Here is a 17,915-nt window from a genome sequence, read left to right on the forward strand (position 1 = left end):
CTCCAACCAGAGCCTTCATACATGCTCTTTCCTCTACCCGGGGCTCTCATCCCACCCACGCTGGATGGCAGGTGCCCTCAGGTCTGAGTGCAATACATCACGTCCTCAGAGCTTTTCCCACACCCGCCCAATCTAAAGCAGGTCCCTCTGACTGCTTAGCTATTTGGAAAGAAGAACACTAGACCCCACCTCACACCAACTACAAGAATAAAGTCAAAATGGATTAGAGACCTAAACACTAAAAATGTAACTCAACATGTACTAGAAGAAAGAGTGAACGGCTCTTTAAACTTGGCGTGGGGAAAGGCTTTCTAACTATGACTTAAAATCCAGAGGCAATGAAAGAAGATTGATAAAACTAACCACAAGAAAAATTTTTACAAGGCAAAAACAACACATTAAAACATCAGAAGATGAATGACAAAATGTATCACAAATAACGGGGTAAATATCCCTCATATACAAAAGAAATCTTGAAACTTGACCGACAAAGGACCGAACTCTTGATAGAAAAAATGGGCAAAAGACAAGAACAGGCAATTCACACACACACACTACAATTTTAAAATGACCCTTAAACGTGAGATGTTTAACTTTACTCATAAGAGACATGCAAATTAAAACTACAAATAGGGGGCCGGCCCCATGGCCGAGTGGTTAAGTTCACGCACTCCGCTTCAGCAGCCCAGGGTTCGGATCCTGGCCATGGACATGGCACCGCTCATTAGGCCACGTTGAGGTGGCGTCCCACATGTCACAACTAGAGGATCCACAACTAGAGTATACAACTACGTACTGGGGGGATTTGGGGAGAAAAAAGCAGGGGAAAAAAAAAAAGATTGGCAACAGTTGTTAGCTCAGGTGCCAATCTTTTAAAAGAAAAACTACACAGAAACTACCATTTGATTGATAAATTTATTTATTTATTTTTTTAGGAAGGTTAGCCCTGAGCTAATATCTGCTGCCAATCCTCCTCTTTTTGCTGAGGAAGACTGGCCCTGAGCTAACATTCACACCCATGTTCCTCTACTTTATATGTGGGACGCCTACCACAGCATGGCCTGCCAAGCAGTGCCATGTCTGCACCCAGGATCCGAACCAGTGAACCCTGGGCTGCCAAAGCAGAATGTGCACACTTAACTGCTGTGCCACTGGGCCGGCCCCATGATTGGTACATTTTTTTTTTAAATGACAACATACTCTGTTGACAAGGCTACAGAGAAACAGGCACTATCATACACTGCTGGTGAGAAGGCAAATTGGTGCAGTGCTAATGAGAGGAATTGGGCAATATTTAACAAAACTATATATGCATTACCTCTCGACTAAATAATTCCACTTCTGGAAATTTACTGTGAAGATACAACTCCAACAATACAAAAATACATATGCACAAAGTTATTCTTCAAGATTGTTTCTAATTGGGAAACACTATGTCAATGATTAGGAAAGTGGCCGAATAAACAACGGAAATCCACACAATGCAGTATTCAGCAGTAAAAGGGGGAAGATCTCTATGAACTGACATGAAGAGATTGCCAGGAAACACTGTTAAGGGAAAACAGTCAGTGCTAACAGGTATCTATAGCATGTTATCGCTCCTGTAAGAAGGGGAATTGAGAAAATAGACAATTTATCTGCTCACTTGTACTACCCTACCCGGCCACACACACACACACACAGAATAAAACAAAAACTAATGATAATGGTTACCAAAAGGGGTGGGCAGGAATGAAGGGGACAGGACTGGGGGGGGGTGGTGACACTTCTCAGATAAACTTTTAGTATAGTTCTGATCTTCACAACCATGTTAATTGTTTCACATAGTCAAATAAACAAGCAAGGACATGGAGGGCCCAAAATGGAATACAAAGAAATGAACTTTATACTTCAAATAAATAACAATCACACTGAAGGGGGATTACTGGGGAACGCGGTATGCAGACCCCATGCTCCAAGTCTGAGGCTACAGAACAGAAGAACCGTAAAGAAGTGCTGCACGCTGCTGAGTAAATTAGCAGTGGTATGGATTAGCAATTCCAAAACTACTTTAAGTTTATTCTAGAACTGCGCAAATAAGCACTATACATTGTGGACAATGAGAGCTAAGATTCTCAGTATCAGAGAAGGGATTATAAATAAATAGAGGAAGAAGGATAGAATGAACTCTGAAGTTTCATAACTGGATTATCAGTATAATTCATGGTTTTAATATATAAACACATAGAAATACACACACTGACACACATAAGACAAACATATACTTTCTAGCTTTGCCACTCAAAGGGTCTAAAAGCAATAACATCCTAGTACCAATGAGTGCATCTGGTATTAGCATCCAGATCTTATTTTCTGAATACCATTCTCCAATAAAAAGAATCACAGTTCCTTACAGAAACAGCTGGTACCAGGGAGGGGGTAGGAAAAGTACCAAGTAACCCAGAAATATCTTGTAGTACCATAAAGTAAGCACTCAAGGAAGGACGGGGCCACGTTAAAGGGATACAGGAAAAAGCTTCAAGAGGCTCTAACTGGACAGTTTTGGAGAACTGTGCAGTAAAACAAATAATGACAAGTAACAGATTATAACCCATTGAATATGAATCCATGAGTCTACACAGAAACAAACAAACAAAAATATTAAGTGAAGGAAAGATCTTCCTTATAGAAGAATTCCTTTCAGAGGAATCATGGAAATAGAAAATCATCATTTTGCAACCCCACATTTATAATTGTTTAGGGCCATATCCACTAATAGATGCTAAAATTGGTCTGTGAAAATAAGATGAGAAAGTCTATGGGCATAGTCTCAAAGTATCTCACCAAGAGATACTTATTAATTACAAAGAAAAACACAACCTTACAGTAGAAAAATCCAGCAGTCACCACCTCAACCAAGTTAACGTTACCAGCAACAGGACAAATTGACATCATGTGCCTCCTAGGATGTGAAGACATAACATCATTTCTGTGCAGTTACTCCAAAAACACATAAGCTGAAAACACTGGACAAACCCAAAATGAGGAACATTCTACAAAATAACTGGCCAGTACTCTTTAAAAGTGTCAGGGTCATGAAAGGCAAAGAAAGACTAAAGAACTACTCCAGATTAGAGGACACTGAAGAGGCAGACACAGTAAGCAAACAGTATGCGACCCTGGATTGAATCGTGAGCTGGAAAAAGGTCATTAGTGAGCCCAACTGGCAAAATGTGAATAAGGTCTATAAATAAGATACTGGTACTGAATTGATTTTAATTTACTCAAATCAAATAGTATTTTGAGCAGTTCAAACATCAAATCAATAACACTGAATTAATGGTACCTGACGATTCTGAACACTGCAGTAGGTTCTGCAAGGGAGCACCCTGATGCTGAGGAGACACACGCTGAAGCAGTGAGAGGGAAAGGGGCTACAAGTGTGCAACTCTCAAGCATTTTAAGAAAAAAAGTGTTGTGTGTGTGTGTGTGTGTGTGTACCTACATAGAGAAAGACTGACTGATAAAATTAGGGTGGTAAAAAGTCTAAATTTGAAACATTTGAAGAATCTGGGTGAAGGGTATACAGGAATTCTTTGTACTATTTTTGCAAATTTTTGTATGTCTAGAATTATCTCAAAATAAAAAGTTAAAAATAAAAACAGTAAGTCCATCCTGTTACTGTGTCTCCCTGTTCCTGTCCACCAGAGCACTTTACTTTTCCGGTTGTCTGCTCACCAGATTGTGAGCACCACAGTGTAGAGTCTATATTTCTGCTCCTCAAAGCATAACCAACACCCAGAACAATACTTTACACTTTATAGGCACTAAATATTACGAATGAAAGACAATACTCAAGGACATATTACAGTTTTCTATTCATATAGGTGATACAATTTTCACTGATACAATTTTAAGAGGTCTCCATCAACTGATAAATGGACACAGGAGATGTGGTGTATCTATCCAATGAAATACTATTTGGCAACAAAAAGAAATGAAGTACTGACACACGCCACAACATGGATGCACCCTGAAAACATTATGCTAAGTGAAAAAAAGCCAGTCAAAAAGGATCACATATTGTATGATTACATTTATATGGCATGTTCAGACTATGCAAATCTATAGAGATAGAAAGTAGACTTCTGGTTGCCTAGGGATGGGGAGACTGGGGAAAGACGGGCAGAAGGTGTGCAGGGGAGTTCTTTCGGGGTAAGGAAAATGTTCTAAAATTGATTATGGTGATGATGCACAACTATGAATATACTAAAAGCCATTAAATTGCACACTTTAAATGGGTAAAGTTCATGGTATGTGAATGATATCTCAATAAAGCAGTTTAAAAATAAACATTAAGAGCTCTGCCAAAAAAACTTTTTGAAGCCCGTATGTAGTAAAGCAACTTAACGTCTGCAGATTGCCACAACGTATGGCACTGAAAAGCACTTCATTTTAGACATCTGGAACCTTCTATTACAACTTCTGTTCAAACTAAACCCTGCTGACAACCTGTATTTGTCAAATAAAGATTCCCAAATAAAAACAACTGTTTTTATGATAGAGAAGAAATTTCCAGCAATTGCAGCCCAATACTGAGCTCATGAGGTAAGAATGGGCTAGCGAGAGAGAATGCTCTTTGAGACTAGTCCATCCTAACTCCCTTCTGCTTCCAAGGCTTGTACAGGGATCATCTCCCCCTAGAAGCCCTCTCTGAACCCTCACATTAGACTAAGTGCTCTCCTCTGGACCCCCAAAGCATCCTGCACCCACCTTGAGCCTAGCACTTTTGAGACAAAGTATTTTTCTCCTCTGTTAAATGAGGAAACGTTTTAATCACCTCTGTATCCCTCGTACCTAGCACAGTGCCAGCACACAAAAACAGCTCCACAAAAATTGAGTTAAACTTGCAGTATGAATTTGGACCTGACTTGTATCAGCCTCAGTTCTCTACTTATTAAACAGGAATTCCCTCAACTGTCTCACCAAACTCACAGGGATGAGATAGGAGAAACTAGGAAACAGACATAACGCAGTTGAAAAAGTGACACAGGACACACATCCGGTCTTCCATCGTTATAAAGCACCCCGTGTAAACCATCAGTTATTATTCTATGGGTCCTTCTATGTACCTTAATTTTGTTACAGGAACTTTGCCTTTGATACTTTGGGGTTAAAAAGGCACAAGGGGGGCTGGCCCCGTGGCCGAGTGGTTAAGTTCGCGCGCTCCGCTGCAGGCGGCCCAGTGTTTCATTGGTTCGAATCCTGGGCGCGGACATGGCACTGCTCATCAAACCACGCTGAGGCAGCGTCCCACATGCCACAACTAGAAGGACCCACAACGAAGAATATACAACTATGTACCAGGGGGCTTTGAGGAGAAAAAGGAAAAAATAAAATCTTTGGGAAAAAAAAAAAAAGGCATAAGGGTTGGGAATGCCCTAAACAAAAACTGATAAAAGCCTATATTAATTGTTTACCATTATGTACCTTTCTGTCAACTATTACAGGGAAAATAAAAAGCATTTTTTACTTCAACAATTAATGCTAAATTACTCAGTAAAGTAGCAAAGAATATAACTGCTACACAGGTTACTTTACAGCCTACTTTCCTGCCTCTATGTTCTGAAATGACTCAGAACCACAGGCTAAAATTCTGTATTTAAAAAAAAGAAAAAGATATTCATGACCTGAATGCTGCCACCACACCTCATAAATACAGCACCTTGTGCTGCTAAAACGGTTTATGCATTCAAGAGCCCTACGTGTTCTTGACAGAAACCATACTCGAGCAGCTCAATTTAGAACATGCTGACCTTGAGCAAATCAATGCCCTGAGCATGTAATTCTGGCTTGCATCACCACAGGCGCTAGGCAGCCTCACCATCTATAGTCGTCCACAACTGCTGGCCACTGTCCCCTGTCTATTTTAAGATATCGCTACTACATTTCTGTGCTGCACAGTTCAAAGAAACTGAGTAACACATGAACCTATGTCTAAGCACAAATCGTTTACCTTGGAACTCAGGGGGTGTGTTCTTACTGTGTCTAGCTCAAAAATATTTAATTTGGTAAGTTTCCACTTCCTGCTTCCATTTTTTAAATACAACATATTTTTAACAAAGAGTAAAAATCAAGTGTAAGACACTTTTGCTTACTGCCTAATCAAATTTATAAGTAAACTTAGTCAAAAATTAACTCAGAATTGGCAAAGTTCCAAATATAAACTACAAGCAAATACTGAAGAACAATGGTTGCCTGCTATTTTCATATAAAATTACACTAGATATTAAAACAGTACTTGGTTAAGGACTACACTATATTTTCACAAGCTATCTTAATATTTACTAACCCTTCTAACTCTTGGATCTGACAGAAGGCCCATTTTTAATTTTTTTTAACCAAGCAACATCAGCTACAATGCTAGTAGTAGTCTTTGTTTACAAATAAGAGCCCTATTTTTTTCTCTAAACAGAACATGTAATTTAGCAGTTATATAGCTTCCAAAATTCAGATAAATTATTCACTTGAAATTTATACATTAAAAACAAATTAAAAACTACTAATTGTACTTAGCAATTACTCACAAATTTTTTAATTTCATTCCCAACAGAGGCTAATATTTGTGCAAAGGCCTAATGCTAGAAACCACTATCATAAAATATGTAGTATTTTAGATTACTTTTTAAAGGATTTCCTTTACTTTCTTGAAACAATTAATAAACAGATAATCTCAAGTATAGAAAATAAAGTTTTTTTTCACTTCATCCAAAAAATTTCAAATAAAGGACAAGGAGTCTAGGTGTCACACAGAGCTAAATCTGACAGCAGAATACTGCAGAGCCCAGATAAAATGAAGTCATTGACTAGAAGTGAACTAAATATAGAGCCCCAGCAGCTGGGGCTCGGGGGTTTATATAATGTGCCAGCTGATGATGGAAAGCTCTTGAGACAGAACCCACAGAGCACAAAGAGAAGGGGGGAAAAGCACTGTTCTTCTCATGCCATTAAATAAGATTTTTAAATAATTTTTCCAGAAAAAAATTAACTGAAAGCTAATCTTGTATTCCATTAAACTGAAAAAAAAAATTGTCAGGAGCACAGAGACTCAAATAAATCTAATTATATGAGATATTAAGTAAGACTCATTATCCTGCTACAACTATAACACCTTTTAAACCATCTAAAAGGTTTTGAGAATGGTATCTAGGACTCTAATCTAAAAATCACACAATCAGGAATATACTAAAGGGTAAATGAGGCTACATTTCTAATTTCTAATACATATTTTAATGAACTTAATTACTGCTTAGTGACATAAACGTGGGGTTCCTACTGATGACCTACGAACGGAGGGCACATATTTGGAGCTGCTTCTTGTGCAGTGAATTCTCCTCCATCTTGTCCCGGGGACTAAGGCTCGCAGGAAGCTAGCCGGGGTGAGGGGTGTAATGCAAAGGCAGATGCGACACCAGGGTACGATGACTCCTTGTTGGGCCTAAATCTACACCCCTTGTGTTCTAACAATAAACAGCATGTGTCCATCTATTTACTAACTTATTACTGGCCAATACTGGCGGACCCCGTATCCGCCCACTGTGTGGCAGCTCACGGGGCTCAAGTCCACCAAGACCATAAATTCACTTAGGCTGAAATGAAAAGAATTCCTCAAATTATTAAACTATGAATTCAAACATATTTATACATTCAAAAGATACTGTTAATCATGACACTGCAGCACTTTATCAATATTTACATGGCAATTATTTTCTTCTTTAAATTTCACCCACAGCACCAACACTGCAACGGCGCTACCTACAGCACACAGGCAGAGAGAGCACAAAACCAGTTATGAAAAGCGGCCTGGGCATTTGTAGCAGCTGTGCAGTGTGTTTGAATCTTAAAATAACTAAGCAGAATAACTTTCTGAATTCTTACATCTAACTTTTCTAAATGTTCAGTTGCGTCTGATTATGTCTTTAATAAACTAGTTTTCTTGAGAGCTGAAATGCCCAAAGATATATAGAGAAATTACTATAAACCCTTTCCCAACATTTAAAGCCTTCTGTTTGATCATCCTTATCACCTATCCTTCCTTAAGGACTACTAACAACAAAAATACCACAAGTCTTTGACATGGAACTTGGCAGTAGAGATTTCTATTGTGTTTGGGCAGATTTCATGTCTAAATTTTTAAAGTCTTTTTAAAATCTCAAACCTAAGTTGATCTTGTCTTGATTATTTATCCGAAGCAGTGTTTTTCACCACAGATACATACAAAATTTTTTCATTTAGCAGAAATTCATTTATTAAATAACCCAAAAAGTCGCTGTCCCCTACCTGTAGTATCGAGATTGCAGATACGTTGAACAAACAGTCTTTGATACGTGGCTGGCTGACCCAAAGTCTATTACTTTAACTCTGTACGGCTGCCGAACAGGATCCACCAACATAATATTCTCTGGTTTGAGGTCAGCGTGGATTAAACCAAGACTTTTCAATTTTTTCAGTGCAGTGGCCACTTGTTGAAGAATGGGTCGAATTACTTTTAGTGGCAGGGGACTGAACTTATTTTGTTTCAGAAAGTCATACAAGTTTTGTTCCAGCATCTCAAAGACTAAACAGGTATGGTTCCGGTGCTGAAAGCATTCGTAAGCTCGTACAAAGTTATACTCATCGGCATTTTCAGTACTGAGCCTTGCTAATATGCTCACTTCTATTTGACCTTGACGTGCATAAGAAGGGTGATTCTTCAAAATTTTGATTGCTACAATTTCATTTGTCCCTCTTTTCCAGCATTTGACTACCTGGCCAAAAGTGCCTCGACCCAGAAAATCGAGGACTTCGTAAGTATTTTTCAGGGAGCACAAGACTTCATGCTGCACTAACTGGTAGTCGCCCTCTCCACTGGTGCAATTTGGCTTTGTTCCCGTAGTGGCTGTCACAAGTGTCACTGGATTTCCCATGCTGGTCTGCAACATTGCAGGAAGTACGGACAGCTCGTCAACAATCTGCATCGCGCTGCCGTGGTGATCCAGCTCCTCACTCTTGCGCTTCAATCCACATCTCGGGGGGCCTTCCAGGAAGCCGAGCCTGTGCTGCCACGCCCCAGCGGGAAGTGCCTCCACGGGAGCTCGCTGCGCCGGAGCTGCTAGGACCTTGGTAGCACCTGTGGTGTTTTTTAAAACAACAGCACTTGTCTGCAACGAAAAGTGGTGTCCTCGAGGTCTGTTAAATGGGATCTTTGTCTGAAAAGCACTACCCTTCGTGGGAGGATGAGAATTTCCAACGTTTCCACCATTCAGATAGGTCCGTGGATAGTTTCTTTCCTGGAATACACAACTGCTTGGCTCTACTTTGAGTTTCTTCACACTACAAAAGGCACTTGACTGAGTTTGATAAACATACGGGGGGTAGACCAAGACTTGTGAGGCCATACCTGTGAAAGAAAAAGAAAAAAAGGAACATATTAACTACATCTCAGGAGGAAAACTTTTAAGGGTCAAATCCGTAATTTCTAAAAATAATTAAATTTCATTAAGATTTTTTTCTCTTAGAAAACAGGATTGAAACAAAAAAACAGCTCACTAATTGGGAAAAGATATTTACAAGCCACTTATCCGACAAAGGGTTAATCTCCATAATATACAAAGAACTCACACTGCTTAACAACAAAAAAACAAACAACCCGATCAAAAAATGGGCAGAGGACATGAACAGACATTTCTCAAAAGAAGATATGAATATGGCCAATAGACACATGAAAAGATGTTCATCATCGCTAATCATCAGGGAAATGCAAATCAAAACTACACTAAGATATCACCTTACACCCGTTAGATTGGCAAAAACATCCAAAACCAAGAACGACAAATGTTGGAGAGATTGTGGAGAAAGAGGAACCCTCATACACTGTTGGTGGGAATGCAAACTGGTACAGCCACTATGGAAAACAGTATGGAGATTTCTCAAAAAGTTAAAAATAGAAATACCCTATGACCCAGCCATCCCATTACTGGGTATCTATCCTAAGAACCTGATATCAGATATCTCAAGAGTCCGTTGCACCCCTATGTTCATCGCAGCATTATTTACAATAGCCAAGACGTGGAACCAGCCTACATGCCCAGAAACTGATGATTGGATAAAGAAGATGTGGTATATATACACAATGGAATACTACTCAGCCATAAAAAAAGACAAAATTGGCCCATTCACAACAACGTGGATGGACCTCGAGGGCATTATGTTAAGCGAAATAAGTCAGTCAGAGAAAGACGAACTCTATATGACTCCACTCATAGGTGGAAATTAGTATATTGAGAAGGAGATCTGATCGGTGGTTACCAGGGAAAAGGGGGGGTGGGGGGAGGGTACGGAGGGGGAAGTGGTGTACCCACAACATGACTAACAAAAATGTACAACTGAAATCTCACAAGGTTGTAATCTATCATAACATTAATAAAAAAAAAAAAAAAGGTTTTTTTCTCTTGGAGAAGAAAAGCATTTTCAATATCTCTGTTCTAGTTAATTAGTGTTTCAGTTATTTTGAGTGTTGCGTAAAAGGCTGGGAATAAGAACTGAGTTCATTCATTTAATCAATAAATATTTACGGAGCAGCTACAATGGCCAAGACATGCCCTCGAAATTGTACCAATCATTTTTCCCCGAAAGGAATAAATACAGATCCTGAAACTGCATTCGTTTGGCATAAGTAAAGCATTCTACCACCAAACCATCATTTATGAACCAACGACAACGAAAGAAAATACAGTACTACATAAATATACTCATGTTCCTTAAATCTAAAGCCAAGAATTGCCTCAGAAAAAAAACTCAATTGCAAAAATAAGTATATAAACCAGACACAGGTCCCTGCACAACGTCCTCCTGCACAGCCTTTACATCCAGGTCAGAGCGATGCCTACCTTCTGGGGAAGTCTTTCCTGGGACACACCCACTCACCACTCCCCCCAGGCAGGGCTGGGCATTCAGTGCTCTCACAGGAGCCTCTGTATTTTTCTAATGAGCATTCACGATGTTACACTACACTGCGACTGTCAGCGTATGCATCCGGCTTTCACACTAGATCTGAAACAAGATGCCAGGATACAGAGTTGTTGTTCTTTAAATAATGTTAGGTGACTGAATTAACTTCAAAATATTTCTGTTCTCCATAATGTAAAAATCTGTATTGTATTAACCAGGCAACTCTTCTACTATTTTAATAAATCACCAAACATCAATTCTTTGACTCAAAAACAACAAATTTGCATCACGCTATATAATACATAACATTTAAAATAATAAGACCTACCACCTACTAAGCACTCATGGTGCAACGGTTTAATGAACGCTTCATTTGGAATCTTTCATTTAGTCATATTACTATCTTCCCAATTTGCTGTTAAGAAAACTAAAGCTCAGAAGGACTAGGTAACTGGCCCGAGGTCACAGAGCTAGGGTATAGTAACAGGAACAGGAAAATACACTGCCCTTCAGATAAAAGGCATAACTTTAATGCCTCCTTCAACTTCCTAAACGCTTCTTGTTAACGACTGCCACATTCCTAAAGTGACTTGGCTTTGGTAAGAAAGCAGCTACAAAACCTCATTAGACAAATTGAGATTTGATGTCCATTGTGTAACAGAAAATTGTAAATTGAAATCCTGCCATTCCAAACCATTTCATCCATTTTCTTAAAATCTTCTTGGCATCACCTTTACTCAGGAGGTTTCAAAACTCCACTCCACCAATTTATCATCCTTTTAAGGAGGCAAACCCACACTGAAGATTCCTTCTAAACACATCAAACTCACCACTAAGTCACTTAATACTGTTTGTGATGCTCCCCAATCTTATCTCCAACAATTTAACATTAGCACGATTCTCCAAAATTCAAACCACTTCTGTGACCCAGACCCACAGAAACAGACTCAGAAATGATGAAACTCACAGATAAGAATTTCTAAAACAGCTATTATAAATATACTAGTGGACTTAAAGAAAAGTATTAACATAGACATGAAGAGCATTTTAAAAATGGAACTGGTGGGGAGGGCACAAAGGGTGAAGTGGTGCACCTACAACATGACTGACAATAATGTACAACTGAAATTTCACAAGGTTGTAAACGATCATAATCTTAATAAAAAGTGAAAAAAAAAAAAAATGGAACTGGTGAGCCTGGAGAACCCCGCACACCATACACAGATGGTGAGGAGGAAACGCGGCAATATCTCACAAAACTGCCAGCGGGGATGTTCTCTGACCTGGAACCAGGCAATCAGCTCCAGTGCAAGATCCACGCAGCACTGTGCAAACACACATGTGCTGGAAATAACCTCAACACCATCCAAAAGACATGGGGTAAATACACCTCCATACAAAGACCAACTATATATAGGCTTTAAGAAAACCAAAACCATCTACTTACCCTGTAATGGCCTCATGCCCAAGATAATATTGTTACATGTAAAAAGCAAGATTCAGAAAAATGTGTACTTTGTAAGTTACTACCATGTGTGTTTGATAAGGGAGAATTATGTATGTATATATTTGCATGTACACTGGATATCTGTACATACACAAAGACATTCTTTGCCTTAGAGGAGAGTAACAAGAATACTGGAGGCAATGAGAAAGACATGCTTTTCCCTGTACATCATTTTTACCACATTAATTTTTATCATGTAATTACCTGTTCAAAAAAACTTTCTGAACCATTTGGGAACCTATTAAGATAGATACGTTCTGGGCGGTCCTTTCTACTTACTAGATGGGATGCTGCCCGATTCCTGAATCATTGAATAAAGCCAATTAGATCTTTAAACCAAAAAAATATACATTTATATATATATATAATTTTCGTATTTAGAGGTGAAATAATATATCTAGGATTTGCTTCAAAATAATACAGAGAGTGGATGGGGATATGGATAAAATGAGATTAGCCATAAATTGTTCATTATAAGAGTTTGACAGTGAGTAAAAAGGAGTTAATTATACTATCTTGTCTACTTTTGAATATGTTTATATTTTTCCTTAATAAAAAGTTAAATAAATAAACATACATTTGAACTCCACCCAGGAAGAGTCTGATGCAGCAGGTCTGTGCTAAAGTCCAGGCATCTGTATATGTACCAGCTCCCAAGGCCATGTAGAGTCAAGCTAACCTCTGACACCAACGATCCAATCTGGACAAAATCCTGGGCAAATTCAAGTCCTACCAATTCAGGGCACTCAAGTCTGAGAAATCAGGATGAAGTCCTAGGGAAGAGAATGCACACCACTCAAAACCAATCCACGCCATGTTAAATTAAGGTGTCACGTGGACAACAGCTGAGATCCAGATAAACAACCTAGAGAGAGTGGAGAAACTACTTCATTTTCTGAGTCCTGCTACTCCTACCTTTTCTTTCCCAACATGCCAAGCTCGAAGGCAAACAATTAACCCAAGGGCCCAAACCAGAGTCAACTAAAGGATGCTCAGAAAAAGGGAGTACCCTCACCAACCACTGTGCTCTGTGGGACCAATCTCAAAGGTGACTTTAAAACATAAACAGGAACAGGAATGTCACTTAATCCACACGGCACCCGAGGAGAAAGGGGTGAGGGCAGATAGGTCTAACAGACCACAAAGAAGGAACTCTAAGTCACCAGTCAGCTTGGCCACTGTGACTCCCTGCCATATCCAGGTCTTAAGTCTTTCCCTTCTCCCACCTCCATCAGATAAACTCATGACCCGACAGGGTGACTTCTACTCAGTGTTTATGGACTTTATAGAGGACAGCATTTCCAGGAGCTGCTGAAGTCCGTGGAGTCCCAACCTCGACTCGGTGCAACACTGTTTCCTACTATTTCTCACTGCAGTACATACTATGTTCTACCTTTGCAGCTGTATTATTCATGACTTTGCCATTGGTTCTTATCAAGCTCTGGAATACCACCCCTTTGTGGCTGGGCCACCTACTAAACATCACTCGGAGGACAAGGAAGATTTGTCAGAGCAACCAGTAAGCTTCAGTTCCCCAAGCGTAATGCTCTCAGGCACATTAACTTTGATTAATAGGCCTTATTTTTCCAATCCTCTAAAAAACTTTAAGACCCATCTGAATTCTATCCAAATTCTTCACAACCTTTCACAACTACCAAAACAGCAACATAACAAATATTGACAATTACAAGCATGAGTCTGACCACTCCTAACCATATAAACAACTGTCTATTGTCCTCTCCCCCAGCCCCTGGCAGCCCCATTCTACACTCACTCTATGAATTTAACTACTCTAGGCACCTCACATAAGTGAAATTATACAATATCTGTTCTTTTGTGACTGGCTTACTTCACTTAGCATAATGTCTTCAAGGTTCATCCATGTTGCAGCACATGTCAGAATTTCCTTCCTTTTTAAGGCTAAGCGATATTCCATTGTATGTATATGCCATATTTTGTTTATCCATTCAGCCATTGAAAGATATGTGGGTGGCTTCCACTTTCTGACTGTTGTGAATAATGCTGCTGTGAACAGAGATGTACAAATATCTCTTTAAGATCCTGCTTTCAATTCTTTTGTGTATATACCCAGAAGCGGAATAACTGGATTATATGGTAATTCTATTTTTAATTTGAGGAATCATTCTATTGTTTTCCATAGTAGCTATGCTGTTAATATTCCAACCAGGAGCGCACAGGGGTTCCAATTTCTTCACATCCTCACCAACACTCATTTTCTTTGTTCTCCTTTTTTATAATATCCATCCTAACAGGTGCAAAGTGGTATCTCATTGTGGTTTTCAAATTTCCATTTTTAAATCTAATTCTTTCTTTATCAATACTGGTTGCACTAACACCTAGAGCTTGATGTCATCAGTAGCTATAACAAGCAAACTTCCTTTTTTTTCATTTGCGTTACTGATAAATATTAAATCCTACACTTAAGACTAAGTTCTACAGAAACCCATATATAGCTGAGCTTTCCCAAATGATGACTGAATAAGCCCCAGTTCTTTCAGACTGTCACAGGACAATACAGAAATTATTAAATTACTAAAAGCATCAAGTTTAAATTAAGATACAAATATGAAAACGTGATCAGCATTAAGACTTCTAAAGATCTAGAAGAATACATGAAAATTACAAGTAAAACAAAAGCCTTTTAAAAACATAGAAGAGATTTTTTTTACCTAAAGAGAAGCTCAAGGCACTAAAAGATTACCTCATTATAAACAGGGATAAAAGACCAAAACATTAAATTTGTAGCCAAAATTCTACAATTAAAAAAAAAACTAGCAATATAACAAACAAAAAAAGTTACCTCAATGAAAATTACCTTCAGGAATATTTTCATTCAACTGGAAGTAAGCAAACAGCTACACTAGACCAAAGCAAACCTTTGATTCTGCTGACAAACAACCCTGCGTTCAGATTTCTTTTCTGAACACACCTATCAACTCTGTTTTCAGGATATATGAAAATAAGTAGACACAAATGCAGCTCACTTTCAAAAATGAACTTTCTATCACTCTTTAAAGGGAGAGACAGAATGGAATAGGAAATGAAAAACAGTTAAGACGGCTGTACCAGGTGAAATGTACCAATGCACCCTTAAGCGGACAGCCTCAAAGCTAACAGGGCTGGAGGACCGTCCCATGTAAGACAGTAACGCTAATTTAGTACTGTCCTGTGTCAAACGTAAGCTCACTGATGAACGATGCGTTTTTAAGTCAAATTACACAAATATACGTCATAGACTCTCATTGTCTTTCGGCATTCTGTAATCAGCACCAGGGACACAAAGGACTGAAACGTACCACGTGAAAGTCAGTGAGCACACCAACACCGTGACACAAACACAAGAGCAGGTGCTCCTCGAGCCACCCTCCTCTGGTCTCTACCTGGATCCAGTCGTCTCTCAGAGCCCTCTCTTTCCCTCCCTCATCTCAGTGAAAGCCCGAGCTCCGACCTGCTCCTAACAGCACAATACTTCACATCCTGTCCTCAAAATACTATGCGTCTCTCCCTCTGACCGACCATCTCTCTCCGATTATCTCTCACCACACTAGCTCCCAATATTCTTTGCTAAATTCTAGCTCCTCTCCTTCTAGTAAAACAGATTCAAACTCAACACTTCTCTTATGTAACACAAAAGGTATTTTTAAAAAGGCTTAGCAGCAAAAGAATCCAAAATTCTCCATCTGAATACAGTGGCTCTCAGTCCTTGTCCTGACACATCTCAGGTGTGACGAACGGAGAAGGGAACCACCGTAGGGGAGACAGTACTCAACAGAAAACTGTGTCCAAAGTAAAAGCACGTTAGGGAAGGTGGTCTTCACCAAACCATTTTTATGTGCAAACGAGTAACTAACTCACTCATTTCAAGAAAGGAGCCTTGCGCATCACTATTATGACTTTCCACATGGCAGAATACCTTTTTGAAGACAACAGGATCAACCCACCTCACCTAAGTAGTGGCCAAAGGGAAACTGTGCTGTTGTTAAATGACTTCTGCATTCCTCACAAAGTCTAGCAGAGTTAAATGAATAAAGCTTCAAGCTATTCTATAGCCTCACATCTTTTCAAACTTATATTTTATAGTATATTGCAAACATCAGCTTTATCACAACTCTAATTTTTGTACAAAAGATTACATCTGGTTTCACAAGGTCTGAGAAAGAGATCACAGGAGATATAACAAAGTCTTCAAGGTAACAATATTGTCTATAATCTAGTTTCATGTAAATAATAGATTATTTCAGCTTGGTATATCCATAGAGTTAAAGATTTTGCTTTCATGAATATACTTAGAAAGAAAGTTACACCTTTTCCACTTTTAAAATATTTTCAGACACATGAATATTTTCAGGCACCAAGAATATTAAGACATCAATAAAGTCTGATTCGGAATCGTTTTTATGATTATTTGTAACTGGACACCACATAACAACCAATATGAGAACTTCATTTCTGTTTCAGCTGTTGTTCAAATATTGAAAATTAGTCAACATTTTACAGAGGGATAAAAGAACGTTTTTCTTAAGAGCTTTAAAACCGAAAGCTGGGGCCAGCCCCGTGGCCGAGTCGTTAAGTTCGCGTGCTCTGCTTTGGTGACCCAGGGTTTCACTGGTTCGAATCCTGGGCACCGACACGGCACTGTTCCTCAGGCCACGCTGAGGTGGCATCCCACACACCACTACTAGAGGGACCTACAACTAAAGTTACACAACTATGTACTGGGGGGCTTTGGGAGAAAAAGGAAAAATAAAATCTTTAAAAAAAAAAAAAAAACTCTGAAAACTAAGGTATCAGAATGCAGAGAAGAACGTTAAAAACACACATCACACTACTACTTTAATTACACAGAGACTGATGAAAGCCATGAATTAGCTACTTGTTATTGTAATGCCACTTTGACCATTTTATTTTGCATTATCTTATAAACATAATGTTTTCATTAAATTAATATTAACTTGTTGTATGTGCTTTTAAAAAATCGTATAGCAGCCCCTGAAATAAGTATGGTGATACCACAGATGGAAACCTTTTGCCAAAAACTGTACTATTTGGGCTGAAGCTTAAACTTCTGCTAACTGACCTAATTTTCAAATTATTTTTCAAATTATAAATGAGTTAATAATCTATGAATGTTATGTCAAGTTCACTTTTTTTAATGGCTTATAGCTCCATTCACTGTGAATATTATCAAATAATATCTTAACATTATTTTAATTCTACCTTTACTATATTACATCTGACAACAGATGGTTAGCCTAGTTCTCAGAGTTATAAGTTTGAAGTTTAAGGATTCAGTCACTTGGGGGAAAAGAAAACAAAGTGTAGGTTCCTTCATTAGTACCCAGACTCTAACATGTGACAAAAAAATACATAGGAACCTATCAGTGGTTTTCCTGACAACGTCAAGGAAACAGACCGTATT

At 38.8% G+C, this 17,915-nt stretch overlaps 1 protein-coding gene across 4 annotated transcripts in view; it reads right to left on the reverse strand.

Annotated features, from left to right (window-relative positions):
* The window catches only part of HIPK3 (homeodomain interacting protein kinase 3), a 162,521-nt gene that overhangs the window by 53,728 nt on the left and 90,878 nt on the right, over window positions 1–17,915 (reverse strand). For 3 of the 4 annotated variants that reach the window (XM_044750017.2, XM_044750018.2, XM_070487501.1), the window contains one exon: window positions 8,320–9,418. In XM_044750017.2, coding sequence (XP_044605952.1) covers window positions 8,320–9,418 — 1,099 coding nt within the window. Of the gene's footprint in view, window positions 1–8,319; window positions 9,419–13,052; window positions 13,249–17,915 lie in introns of those variants that run through there. The other variant, XM_044750019.2, reaches the window with a different exon arrangement.

This window comes from Equus asinus, chromosome 17 (genome assembly GCF_041296235.1).
Source record: "Equus asinus isolate D_3611 breed Donkey chromosome 17, EquAss-T2T_v2, whole genome shotgun sequence".
Lineage (NCBI taxonomy): Eukaryota > Metazoa > Chordata > Mammalia > Perissodactyla > Equidae > Equus > Equus asinus.